Below are 14176 nucleotides of genomic sequence, written 5' to 3'. Positions count from 1 at the left end.
GTTCGTGTCTCTACATTGTTTCATGTCAATGAACGCTCTTCAAACTTCTTTACCGATTAAATCACTCTTCTTCGTTATCGATCTTTCTCCAAAATCATTCTTTCTTTTTTCCATTAACAACGTCCAATCGATATTTCTATAAATTTCCTACTTTATCGACACAGGTTCTTTTTTCACTTGGAAAAAGAAAACTTTTATTATCGAGAAAAAGTCTTTCATTTATTAACAAATTAATAAAAAAAAATATCGAGATAGATATAAATTCGATTTATACATATAAATATTGTAAAAAAAAAAAAATTAAATGAAATAAACAAATGTCCTTCGTCGACGAGTGTTAGTAGCTCTATAAACGACAATTGGCGTAGGCTTTCCTTGTAACAAGGACGTTATTTTCCACTTTACTAAATGAATAATGAGATTGAGGGCTCGTGCGTTTCCTGTTGTCTCTAATCCAAAGTTATATCATACGAATTAGAATCATTAATAATGGCGTAAAAATCTAAACGACCGGATTTCATTTCCGACACGTTACGTTTCGAGTGGACGATCACAAAATCACTTACATCCTTCCTTTTTTTTTTTTTTTTTCTTCTACCTTTCAAATTTTTCCATATTTCATTTATTTCCAAATCTACGGTATCGCAATAGAAGCAAATAATATATTGATGCAAATTAATATCTTAATTGTTTGTATAAAAAAAGATAAAAAAAAATTTTGAGACAGAAGACCAAAATTCTTTCTATTGCAATTGTTTTTCATTAATTTTGCACAATATTTGTAATAATAATATAATAAATATTTAATTCCATATTCGATTGATATTACTTATCGATATTTCGATTAATTACCATCGAACGTCGGTCATGTAGAATACCTACATATCGACAGTAAGAAATAATGAACTTTATCGACGTGATAGAAAATAAACTTTATCGACATATAAGATAATAGAGTTTACCGACTTCTAAAAATAAAGAATAGATATATATATATATATATATAAAAAAAAAACATTGAAAAATATATTGCAAAAGTTCTATTCTTGTAATCGTTGTTTTCAACTTTTCAAATGAACCGTAATAAAAATATAATATGAGAATATACTCGCGATAATATTAATGATGTAAGTTATTCAAATGACGCACGTATACCTATAATATATATTTTATATATATATATATATATATATATATATATATATATATATATATACTTGTGATATACAAAAACAATTAATATCTATGTTCATTAATAATTAATATGCAATACCTTAATAATCTGTGCTTACGTAATTTAAAATATCCAACGTCGTCATCACGAATGTAACAGAATATTGCGCAACTAAGAGGCAAATATGTCCAGTGCACGATTACTAACCAAAAATTATTGAGCAAAAATCTTTGGCACGTTTTTCAGTTTTCAACTATTAATAAATAGTATCATATAATATTACGATGCATCTTCTATAGCTAACACACACATTCAAATAAATTTCATATTTTAGCACATATAATTAAAATCGTAAGACGAATAATCGACAAGCGTTCGATGCAACAACGTTCGTGAAAATTCGAGAAGCAACGAAATAGTCAAATCACTTATTTTCAATACATAAATATACACATAGATGGACACACACGTGCGCGTATGCATCTAATTTTAGTGAATAAACGTGAATTTCAGTGCCAAACGGTCGATGACGGTAAAGTTTTTACAAAGTGTTCGTGAAAGTTAAAGATGACGTTAATATAAATGATCGTAGCAACGGTATAGTCGAATAACGGATCTTTCAATCCACTAAAGAAACTAGTGCGTTTAGTGAAATATCGATCGATTTTCATATCGATAACAATGCTCGAATTTTTCATATAAATAGGTTAAGTCGAACGATAGAATGACATTTTGAATTTCTCGTCAGATCAATTTTTTTTCTCGATATTATTTGTAACGATATTAAACGTTCAGAATAATTATAAAAGATAATGATAACAGTTTATTAATTAAACATGGTTAACTGGTATAATATCGAATGAGAATTTTCTTTTTCTTTTTTTTTTTTTTTGCATCGTATTACGACAAGTGCAATGACAATAATAGGAAGTTACGTAACTTGGTATAATGTTTCAGACATTAAGAAATTTATTGATTCATTAATCATGTTTTATGAAGTATTCAACTGGAAATTTATTAAAGAGAGAAAGAAAGAAAGAAAGAAAAAAGAAGAAAGAAAGAAAGAAAATGTAACTATTATGTTCGTTAAATAACTAACTCGTCTCTTTACAAACTAAGTCGAATGCTTTGTATTTTCCACTTGATAAGAAAACGAACTAAAAGATTCCATGAGTATCTAGAGAGTAGAGGCAACGCTCTATAATACGTCGTCATTTTTGACGAGCTTCAAAGCGAATCTTAAAGTCTCTTCTTACACATGTACGTACGTGTACTTACTCTTCATCATGCATTACGTATCGTGTAATCATACCGATAATTTATAACTTCCTTTCGTAAGAACGTGAACGCGATATGGGGGACGATCGATGTTCATTTCGCGAATGTTACAAAACTGATTAAACATCTTCGTACGTAAGTACGATTCTGATAAATCTTTTTTTCTCTTTTTCTTTTTTTTTGTCTTCCTTTTTTTTTTTTTTTGCTTTTTTTTTTACAAACAAATTAACAAAGATTCGAAGCAACGATTTGATTTCTTACCTAAAAGAAGCGAATAAACGCCTTGCAAAGTTGGAAACACAAAACACGATAATTAACCTTACTCTTTTCAAGGTTAACAATGACGATTCTCCAAACGTAATTATTGCGTCACTTCTGAAATAGCGATGGTACACCAAGTATAATATTTATTGTGCCATTGAGATCAGCATGCACTCAATTATCCGATTACAAAAGTGAAATACATTCTGAGACACTTGGTACATTAGTATAATAACAACGAATGCCATGACAAAAGTTAATATTGATGATATATCACGTTCCTTGTAACAAAAGGAGAAAGTTATTAAGCATGAATTAAATCGATGTCTGATCAATATTCCGTATATAAAATGATAAATGACGAATATTAAAATTCTTCAACTTATATGTGTAAAAAAAAAAGCAAATACGTGTTCGATCGCATGTTCTCGTGATTTCAATAAATACCATTAAAAAGAAAAAAAAAAAAAAGAAAGAAAGAAAGAAAAAAGAAGAAGAAAACAGAAAGAGAGAAAGAAAGGAAAAAAAAGAAAAAAGAAAAGAGGATAAAACTCGCTGAAAATATTCCATTTGTAAATAGAAAAAAAATTGTTTCTCCTGTAATAAATCATTGATTATTAATTAAACAAATAGATATGAGACATAACAAAAAATTAATTATAATTATTATTCTTATTATGTATTTCGTAATAATGGACATATTTTGGCGCGCGATGTAGCAATTGGCTGGGAATCTTGGCGCGAGAAAGATGGCGCCAAGTTCGTGAGTGCTCGTTATTGGTCAAGCCAGTTGTGCTCGCGCATGCGCGGTATTAGTTGATTGCCGTCGTCAATTGTCGACGACAAGTCGCGGAAAGAACCGAGGATAGGAGGTGGGAGAGGTGAAGGAAGAAGGAGAGGAAGAGGAGGGTGATCATTATCGTCGTCGTCGTCGTTTTCATTCTCGTCGTTCTCGCGATCTTCGTCGATACGTTATCATCGTCTTGTACGGGTGTACCACGAGGTTGGCGCGCTCGCGCGCTCCTTTAACGCACGATCATTCGTCGTTCTCGTCGTGATCGTCGTTGGTTGTGTCGTTCAATATCGCATTAACCATAGACGTGATTACCGGTTACTCGTCTCCCGCGAACCAAACTTCCTTTTATTCGTTTTATTAAATATAATATCGCGCATTATTAACGTTTAATCGGTAATTATATAAAAAGTGTGTATATCGTTTAAAAGAGGGGAAGAGGAGAGAAAAAAGAAAAGAAAAAGTAGGAAAGAGATAACGATCTATCCCTCTTTTCTTTTTTTTTTTTATTTATCTTCCTCTTCTATTGCTATCTTCGTTGTCGTCGTCGTCGCCGTCGTCGTCGTCGTCGTCGTCGTCGTCGTCGTTCGACATACACATTTTTTTACATCTACTTTTGCGAACGTGCCATGAGTGGTGGCAGGGCCAATGGCAGCGAGAGCAGGGGACGAAGGAATGGCCACGTGCTGGTGTGGGAACAACCGGGTTTGGAAGAGAACGACAAGCCGGTGCGAAAACGAAGAGGTACGATTTTTCGTTTTCTGCGTTGTCAGCTTCTCTTTGTAAGCATGAAACATATACGAATTCTCTATCTCTTTCTCTCTCTCTCTCTTACTTTCATTTCCTTCTCCAGTGTAGTGCGTTCTCTCTCTCTCTCTGTTTCTCTCTTTCTCCTTCTAACTTATCACGAGTAGTCTTGTCCCATCCTTTTCCCACCAACGCCATCGAAACAGCCTGGCCGATCGCCCGTATTTCGCTTCGAGAATAGCATGTCGAGAATTCGCTTACGTCCGAGGAGTGTTCAGAAGAAACACGCTCCTCGCACCGGTCGAGAGAGAAAGAGGGAGAGAGAGGGAGAGAGAGAGAGAGGGAGAGAGAGAGAGAGAGAGAGAGAGAAAGGAAAAGAGAGATACAGAGGGGGGGAAAAAGAAGCACGAGCACGAGACACGCACGTGCACTACACTCCGCGTGCCTGCCACAAATTTTATTTGCCCTTTTCTTACTAAATCATATTTTCCAGAGACTAAAAGAACGTCTCCTCCGATATTGAAAATATCAAAAAAATTATGAAAATTATTATTATTATTATTATATCTCTGGTAGGATTTAATGATACACCGTTTTAATTGAATTTTTGAAATACGAAGATAATCATTTAGCATAAGTATTTTTCAATAAGTTTTATTTTTTTATCTTTTCTCGTTTTGATGACTTAGCAGTTTTCTGTATTGCGCTCGTACTTTTGGCACGAAATACGTTGGTTTATTAGATGAGATTTTCTGGAAAATCCACGACACGCGTAAACGAACACGAGAACTCATCGTGTTGTGCAGATAGAAATAAACGTCAATGGGTTATATTTAAAGGTTTTGGAAAAAAAGAAAGAAAGAATAAACAAGTATGCTCGATTTTTTTTTCTTTTTCTTCTTTATCGAGGCCGTTTCTGGATATATTGAATACTTCATTAAATCCAATTAAATATAGGAAGCAAGTAAAACATCGAATACACCCACACGCATACATACAGATACGTACGTACTCCTATTAAAAGTAAATTGATATCTACCCTAAGTTATAAATGAAAGAGGAAACTAAAGATATTAGATCATATTTATAATGATATACAATCAACGCTTATCTCGGTAATCGTCGAGAGTTCCGAATTCTTTATTCTCTTTATTCTCTTATTCAAAGAATTATTTTATTTTGTCAAAATTCTAATTAAATATTAGCCAAAAGAACACATGTTTAATATATATTTAAGTGTTCACGACCCAAATGTTATCTATTTATACAAACTTAGAACGGCTTATAAGAATCGATTGTGAAAAACTGAACGAGTGAAGTGTACTAAGTAGTACGCAATGATAATATCTTTCATTTTTATTTCTTACGCGTTTCGACAAACAGAAAAAAAAGAGAGAAAAAAGAGAGAGTGAGAGACAAGTGAGAAAGGTTATGTAATAAGTAGGAAAATTTAATCGGTAGATAAAGTCTCGAACGCGTTCGAGACTACGTGAGTCGTATTGGAATCTTTCAGTTTTGACAAGAAAAAACCGAATCAAAAAAAAAAAAAAAAAAGAAGAAGAAGAAAACGAAAAGTATGTTTCCCCTTTGATGAGCGACAAAAAATCTAATCTAGTTAGATTAAAACTAATGCACGTCGTTATCTTTTTCAACTTCGAGAAACGCTGGCGTGGCATTTTTCATGTCTGACATAAGTCAAGGTCATGTTTTAAGATTGTATATAGGAACTTATAACGGTTATCGTCGAGAAGGTAGCAGCATAAATAACGAAACGTGATTGGTCGTAAATTCGATTGTTAATCGATTTAATTTTTCTTGTTTCTTTTATATCGATTTTAAAAATCGTCAGATCGATTATTTCTTATCCTTTTTTTAATCATCTTTTCTTTATCATTTTTCGTTTCTTTTTTTCTAAGGAAAGAGCAATTAAACACGAATTTAAATGTGATTAAAAAAAGAAAAAAAGGAGAAATAACAAAATAATGACACAGCTAGTAATCTCACAGTTTGATCTATAACAAAAGGAAATATTTCATTGGTTCCTCATATCTACACAATTATTATGGCAACAATGAATAATCGTTCAGCCTGTTACGAGGAATTCTTTAATAACGTCAGGATCGAAGAAGGAAAGAAAGAAAGAAAAAAAAAAAAGAAAAAGAATGCTTTCGCGTACGTCGTACGACTGGTTTGTGGTCTCCTTCTTTTTGTTCTTTCTATTATTCTACTTCTTCTCTTGTTTGAAACGAAAAAAAAAACGATCATTATTTTCGCCTAACAATGGACCTCTCCTCCTCCTCATCTTCCTCTTCCTCATCTCCTATCGCGTTTCGGTTTGGAACTATTTTTTTATCGCGTATCCCACGTGCTCTGGGACGAAGCTTACCGAACTTTACCGGAGATAACCGATTTTTGTCTTTCATACGATTTACATACGTCGTATATATAATCTCTCTCTTTCTCTTGGAATGAATTCGCAAGTTGTTCTTTGTTTTTCCTTTCGATGTTTTTTCTCTAGTTATGATACTATATATTCATCAATTCCCATTAGTATTCGGAAATATATGCATTTATGTAACGTGGCAAAACATGTACACGAAGATTTCAAATTACGCGGGCGTCTCTATGAATTGGCGCGCTTCTAGGAATGATTCGAATCTTCTTAGAAGGATTTTTCATTTAGTTTTGCAAGACTCTCTTATTGTAGTATGAATAAATAAAAGAAATGTAATGTACATGCACACGCATACATGTAGATTAATGAATAGGTAGATCTAATTGTAACAGGAAGTCAATTTGTATGTGTATCTATTGAATTTATTTAAGCGATGCAATAATGAGCGAAACGCGTCTGGATCATAGCCAATAAATTTGGCCTTCGTTTCCTTTTGTTATCTCAAAAGCATTCCTTGACTATTTAAATCCAAAAGTAATAAATAAAAAAAAAAAAGATGTCGAAACTTTGATCCTGATCGAATTATCTGATCGATCGACTGTTGTTTTCTATCTTGATCGACCCTTAAATATTATTAATCTGGCGTTCTTTTCTATATATTTATACTTACGTACATATATATATATATATATATATATATACATACGTACACACGCATACACACGTACGATTGACGTTCTTATGTATATCTGCCTTGGGGTCAAACGAACAATACCAGATAATGAAAGATCGTTTTAAACAAAACTTCCCTCGGTTCGATACAATAATTGACTTCAATTTAGTCGTCTTTTATATATGTATATATGTATACACACACACACACACACACACACACACACATCATACATATACATAATATATACACAATCAACGTAAGTGCTAAAGTCTCTTTCGTCTTGCTAATAATGGCGATGATGTGTCAGTAGTTCACTTGTGTGATTTATCGCAAAATAACTGAATATAGACTGATCGCATACTATCTTTTTATATCTTTGATAATGAATTATGATTATCACAGAACATTTGCATTTCAATAAAAGACAGATGCGCTTATGTGTAGAACAGCGCTTGGAAAAGTAACAAAAATTGAAATAAAACAAACGGGTCTCCCAGTTTAATCGGTCATGTGTATTTTATGCAAACGGCGCCATCCCACAAGGACACATCATCATCAATACGTATGTTTATGCGTGTCTGTCTGTTGCCTATCTCTGTCTTTGTCTCTCTACATAAAAGAAAATTTATAGACAAATATCTGTCCTTTTGTATTTACCTGTTTCTATATACGATATACATTTGTATAGACAACGTTCATTCGGCTCCGTTGCATTGTTTTAATAATGACATGAAAATTAAAAAATAACACTTCTACAATCTACAGATTGATAATGTAGATAAAATGCATATTATAAGATAGACAATTCTTCTAATACGTTGCGTGTGCACACGTTCCATTTCCGTAACATTTTGCATGAATCATCCACGATCACGCATTTAAGCTGGATCTGTTTCTTTTTTTTTTTTTCTTCTTCTTCTTCTTCTTCATTTTTATTTTCTGAAATCGAATGACTCATGAATCAAATAAAATCAAATTGAACTAGGAAATTAAACTAAGAAATTCAGTACGTATGTCGAATGTAAAAACGATTATCAAAACGTAAAATATATATCTATTAAAGAGTCTTTAAACGACGATAGATATCTAATTTATTTGATCACTATATTTACATTGATGTTCTCGTAATCTGAAAAAGAAAAAAAAAATAAAATAAAATAAAATAAAATTGAGTCAAGAATTTGATGAATTATTCATCATTAGTTTCTTTTCTGCGTAAAATTTTTCGTCTATCGGATTATACAAATAAAGTATCTTGTACAAACGTATAGCATGTTTTTGAAATTAATAATAAATATAATATAGATAGAATGTATTAATATAGAATGTATTTTATTAACGAATGGGAACATTATCCGAGACTTTTTTTTTTCCTTCTTTTTTCAATTGATAAAAGCGTGTAATTTATTTTGTAACAAAAATTAAAAGAAGAAAAATGTTTCTTGTTTTCAGCCCTGGTTGGGACACGTCACGTAGTAACTTTTATGATTTTTCTTGGCATGGCAAATGCCTATGTAATGAGGACCAACATGTCTGTGGCGATCGTTGCTATGGTCAACCACACGGCTATCACGGAACATCAAGAGATTGTTACGAACGAATGCCAGATCGATTATACCAATAGTACTACGTCAGACAGCAGTCATGTGAGTTGTAACATCTAAATTTATCTATTCATGACCAAAATATCTTTTTTTTTTTTTTTAATTAATGTATGATAAATGATATATATATATATATATATATATATATATATATATATATATATATATATAAATTTTGGTAATTACAGAAAGATGGTGAATTTGAATGGGATACTAAAAAACAAGGCTATCTATTGAGCTCATTTTTTTATGGATATGTTATAACTCAAATACCTTTTGGTATACTTGCCAAACGTTATGGGTCTAAATATTTTCTTGGCGTTGGCATGTTGATAAATTCGCTATTTGGGCTATTAGTTCCAGTGTCTGCACATTGGGGCTTTCCTTGGCTAATGGTAGTTCGATTTATTCAAGGTTTAGGCGAGGTAAGTAGTTCTTTGCATTTGCCTAATATATTGTTATGATTATAAGTTTATAAAATGTTAAAAGAGCACATCATATATACATGAGATGAGAATGTGTGTTACGGGAAAGTTTATTACACAACTCATTAAAATATCGTCTAAACAAAAAATGATACGCATAGATTTTGATCTTCTATTATTTAAATACAGGAAATATACCGTGAAATGTATGTAAGTTTTAGGCAAGTTCTTAATTAATATTTCAAATTATTTCTTTAATATTTTAAAGAGAATTTTGAAAACACTCGTTTTTTTCTTAATCCATATCTTCTTCAGATGTCTATTATATAAATCTGTATGTAGAATTTTTGGTTTTGAAATTTTTGTTTGATTGAAAAGACATAATGTTAGATTTAGAATAAAGGATTACATATTCGTTGAGTGTGAACGCTTTTTGATTGTTTGGGTGTGATTTCCTCCCCCTAGGAATGGATTATCCCTATTGCAGGGTCCAATTGTGCCTTGCACGCACGCATTGTTGGCAAAGTGGATACCACCAAACGAGAGGAGCAGGATGGGAGCCTTCGTCTATGCTGGTAAGCTCGTACAGTGCGATATTTTTTAATGTAGCACTCTTGTACATACCAATTCACCTTGAGTCCCGCGAGTCCTCTGGATATTTCAATGCATCCAATCACTGTGTACTTCTTGCTACGATGGAATTGGAATCACAGGAGTGGACTTTTTTGGTTCTGACTTATCCACTGTTCTTAATGACTCACAGTAGGTTTCTCTTTTGTAATTAGAATATTGTTATTAATCCAGGTTTTGTCTCTGTTATCGATAGGTGCTCAGTTTGGTACAGTTATTTCAATGCCATTAAGCGGTTTGCTGTCTGAATATGGATTTGCTGGTGGTTGGCCATCGATATTCTATGTCTTTGGTGCTGTCGGTACTATATGGTGCATAGCTTTCCTCATTATGGTCTATGAAGATCCAGAAAGCCATCCGCATATTTCTGAAGATGAAAAAAAATACATACTTAGTGCATTGTGGGGAAATGCTGGAGCATCTGTAAATATTTTTTTTTTCTTTTTTTAGATATTTCCATCTTTGGATATAATTTTTTATTTTTTTTTATATTTTTAAACGATATTTCCATTATTATGGCATATCCATTTTACAGTCTCCACCTGTACCTTGGAAATCAATCGTTACTTCAATGCCTTTTTGGGCTATTTTAATGGCACATATGGGTCAAAATTATGGATACGAAACATTAATGACGGAACTTCCAACGTTTATGAAACAGATTTTACATTTCGACATTAAGTCTGTGAGTGAAGTTAACATCTTGATAACAACTTACCTAAATAATTGATCAATGGACTACGATTTACTTAATATGACATATTTATTATTTCAGAATGGCACTGTTTCATCCCTTCCTTACTTAGCTATGTGGATCTTTTCAATGTTAATTAGCCACGTTGCCGATTGGATGATTTCTACAGAAAAATTTAATCACACTGTTACTCGTAAAATTATCAATAGTATTGGTCAGTATGGACCTGCTGTAGCATTGGTAGCAGCATCTTATACCGGTTGTAATCCGTGGCTGACAATAAGTCTTCTTACTATTGGTGTTGGTTTAAATGGTGGTATTTATTCTGGTTTTAAAGTGAACCATCTCGATATCTCTCCAAGATTCGCAGGAGTTTTGATGTCTTTCACTAATTGCCTTGCTAATTTGGCTGGATTACTTGCACCAATTATAGCTGGCCATATTATTGTTGGCACGGTAATATAATTTATATTATTTTAATAGATAATTATAAATATATATATATATTTATTTATTTATTTATTTATTTATCGTATACACAACTATTTAATATTTTCTATTATAGCCAACTCAACACAAGTGGAGAATTGTCTTCGTGATTTCAGCAGCTGTTTATGTAGTTTGTGCTACAGTTTATGTCATATTTGGCTCTGGGGAGAGACAATCTTGGGATAATCCAGATAAAGATGAAGAGAAAAATAACAGCAAAGAATTAGAGGGTGTGAAAACAGTAAACGAAACTCAACATTAATGTGATTTAATAATACTTGCCGTGGTATTTAATTTCTGCCATCACAGCTCAATGCTAAACATGTAAATGAGTTCCAGTTGGCTGGCACTTCTGCCTACATACATTCATTCCCTCCGTTATTGTTTAGCCATGCAGGGTGATTGCGTTACATCGTAGTAGTGTCTAACAATAAGTTAATCTCATGTTTTTTTTTTATTTTTTTTTTTTTTAATACGAACAGTGTTTTTATAGCACTGATCTTTGCATATCAGAGTGTCCTTGATGTTAGTGTCGTGTTGTAAATGTTGAATTCAGTCAACATTGTCATTATTTGATAGAGTGCGTGTTGAAATGAGAGAGAAAGAAGCAAAAAGAATATAAGAGTGTATGAGTACATAGAAAAGTGAGAAAAATATAGATGACTATAACATGTTCTGTAAAGATATGTATATCTACATTCAACGTTTACAAAATCGTCAAATTTCAAAACACACCCTTAAAGATATCACAGAATATTGGGTTTAATTGATTTAGTAATGATTCATATTCTAACTCTTATCTAATCAAATTATAAAAACTTTAACAAATTAGAAAAACATCAAATATAATACAAAAATATTATAAAAACAAAACCTTCAAAGAAGAAAAAAATTGCAAACTATAGTATGATGCTTCCAATTATTTTCACATCAATATTCTAATCTTGTTGAAGTACTTTCTTTCTTCGTGGAAAATATTAATTCAATTACATAACACAAAATTGTGATCTGATAGATTTGCGTAGTTGAAATATAAACCAAAAGATATCAACTGGGATCTATAGATCTTTTTAGAAACTGTCTATAGATTTTATATTAATCTAAATATATCATGATAACTTACTCAGCGTATTATTAACAAAAGTACACAAAGATCAATGTGTTTTGTATAGTAGTTTAGAAAATATCTAATTTGGACATTAGTTTGAAAATTTTTATATTTTTAATAAACCTACAGTAAAGTGATTTATACTTATTAGAAAATGATTGTTTTGATTTACATGAATAACGTTAATGATGATGTTTGTCCAAATTAGATCAAATTAACGAAGTTGGCAGCAGTATTAGAGTAAAAGTTCTCATTTGTTCATCTTCTCTCCTTTTTTTTTTTTTTTTTTTTTTGTTATATCACAATCAGTTTATTATCATTTTGTATTGTATCAGGATGGAATGATTGTAAAAACAGTTGAAAAAAACTGCGGCTGCGGTTTTTTTAAAGTTGTTATGAATATTGCACAATGCAATAATGGTTTATACATATTGTAGATAGTTGCACGAGAAATCCTATTAAGTTATAGACTTTAGATGAGTTATTACTCGTAGTTATTTATATATATATATAAAAAAAAAGAAGAATTATTACCTCTGTCACACTTTAAATTTAAGTTATAAAGTGGATTTGTGCCTGGATATATAGTAGGATGCATTTTTCTAATAATTAAGTTTTTTCTTTTTCTTTTTCTTTTTTTTTTTTCCTTTTCTTAAAGTAGCACAAACTTTGTAATCGTTTATGATTCTATTACAGTTTCAATGCAGAAGCATATAATTAAAGTTTGTAAAAAAAGAGATATGTTGTCGTTTATAAAAATAATTGTTAAAATCACTAATTTCCAAAATGGGATAATCATGTCTTCCGATTATGTAAATGTTTACTATTTTCGATTACGTAATTTATATCTTCCTTATATCGTCTCTAGAGATTTGGCATCTACTAAAGATAAAAATCCCTTAAATATATGTACTAAATATTGGCTTAATTTATATGATTGCAATCGAATTTGAATCGGATACAAGTGCCTTTTTATTCTGTGATTATATAATAGTACATGGTTTTTATAAATAACATTTTTTGATATAAATATAATATTTTGTGCTACTTGATTATCTTCATACATTACTGTGATTGAAAGGTGAATACCAAAGTATTCACAAATCGTTTCTCATTGGGAAGTATTTTAAACTCTCTAATAAAAAGTATACCCAAGATTTGATAAGAATTATTACAGCATCACATTATTGAAAAACACTATTAATTTATGTAATATGAATATATATGCCAAGATTATAGAATATTTAAAGAATAGTTACCATTCGAAGAAATGTTGTTAAATAGTTTGATGCAGAATTTTGCAATCCATATTTTGATACGTATATTTATAAATATTGTATATAGTCGATGACACACATGATCTAAAGATACAAGAAATTTTATTTTCGGGATTGTAACATATGTGATAATAAATTTTCAAATAAAAAAAAAGAAACGTCCTGTAAAACAGCAAAATTGTCTTTAAATTAATAATAATAATAATAATAATAATAATAATAATAGTAAGTAAGTAAAACTAATAAAAATTAAACTTTTAAGGCTGTTTATCACTGGTTTTGAAGTTTTGAAAAAGCTTTATTTTCTTGAAAAAAATTGTGTCAAAAAATGGTTTTTCTTTTTTTTTTTTTTTTTTTTTTTTCAGAAATAGTTTGTACATAAAAATAAAGCCTTTTTTTGAATATTGAAGAAAATCATGTGCTCGCTTAAATCTTCGTCTTTAAAATAAGACCTTGTTCATCAAAATCGTTTATAAATTACGTCTAAATTTGCTGTGGCGTAATTGCTATTTTCGATGTTTCATATAGTGGCGCCCATTGAACTTTGCGCCAAAAAAGAAGAGTTTGTTATCCCCACTACTAATCTTCGTATGAATACTAGACCGGTATGTGGTTTATTTCCATG

The 14176-nt window shown here is 31.1% G+C and overlaps 1 protein-coding gene across 3 annotated transcripts in view; it reads left to right on the top strand.

Annotated features, from left to right (window-relative positions):
* Nucleotides 1-13721, top strand: part of LOC122633520 (putative inorganic phosphate cotransporter) — a 16320-nt gene extending 2599 nt beyond the window's left edge. Inside the window, exons 1-8 of one of the 3 annotated variants that reach the window (XM_043821483.1) lie at nucleotides 4011-4250; nucleotides 8777-8970; nucleotides 9117-9353; nucleotides 9841-9928; nucleotides 10180-10406; nucleotides 10519-10668; nucleotides 10759-11133; nucleotides 11243-13721. In XM_043821483.1, the coding sequence (XP_043677418.1) occupies nucleotides 4136-4250; nucleotides 8777-8970; nucleotides 9117-9353; nucleotides 9841-9928; nucleotides 10180-10406; nucleotides 10519-10668; nucleotides 10759-11133; nucleotides 11243-11428 (1572 nt within the window). In that variant the 5' untranslated portion in view covers nucleotides 4011-4135 and the 3' untranslated portion in view covers nucleotides 11429-13721. Of the gene's footprint in view, nucleotides 1-4010; nucleotides 4251-5178; nucleotides 5258-8776; nucleotides 8971-9116; nucleotides 9354-9840; nucleotides 9929-10179; nucleotides 10407-10518; nucleotides 10669-10758; nucleotides 11134-11242 lie in introns of those variants that run through there. The other 2 variants (XM_043821482.1, XM_043821484.1) reach the window with 2 other exon arrangements.
* The last annotated feature ends 455 nt before the right edge of the window (nucleotides 13722-14176 follow it).

The sequence above is a fragment of the Vespula pensylvanica genome, chromosome 12 (genome assembly GCF_014466175.1).
Source record: "Vespula pensylvanica isolate Volc-1 chromosome 12, ASM1446617v1, whole genome shotgun sequence".
NCBI lineage: Eukaryota > Metazoa > Arthropoda > Insecta > Hymenoptera > Vespidae > Vespula > Vespula pensylvanica.
The sequence above is the reverse complement of the archived record's forward strand: the minus strand, read 5'-3'. Positions and strand labels throughout refer to the sequence as shown.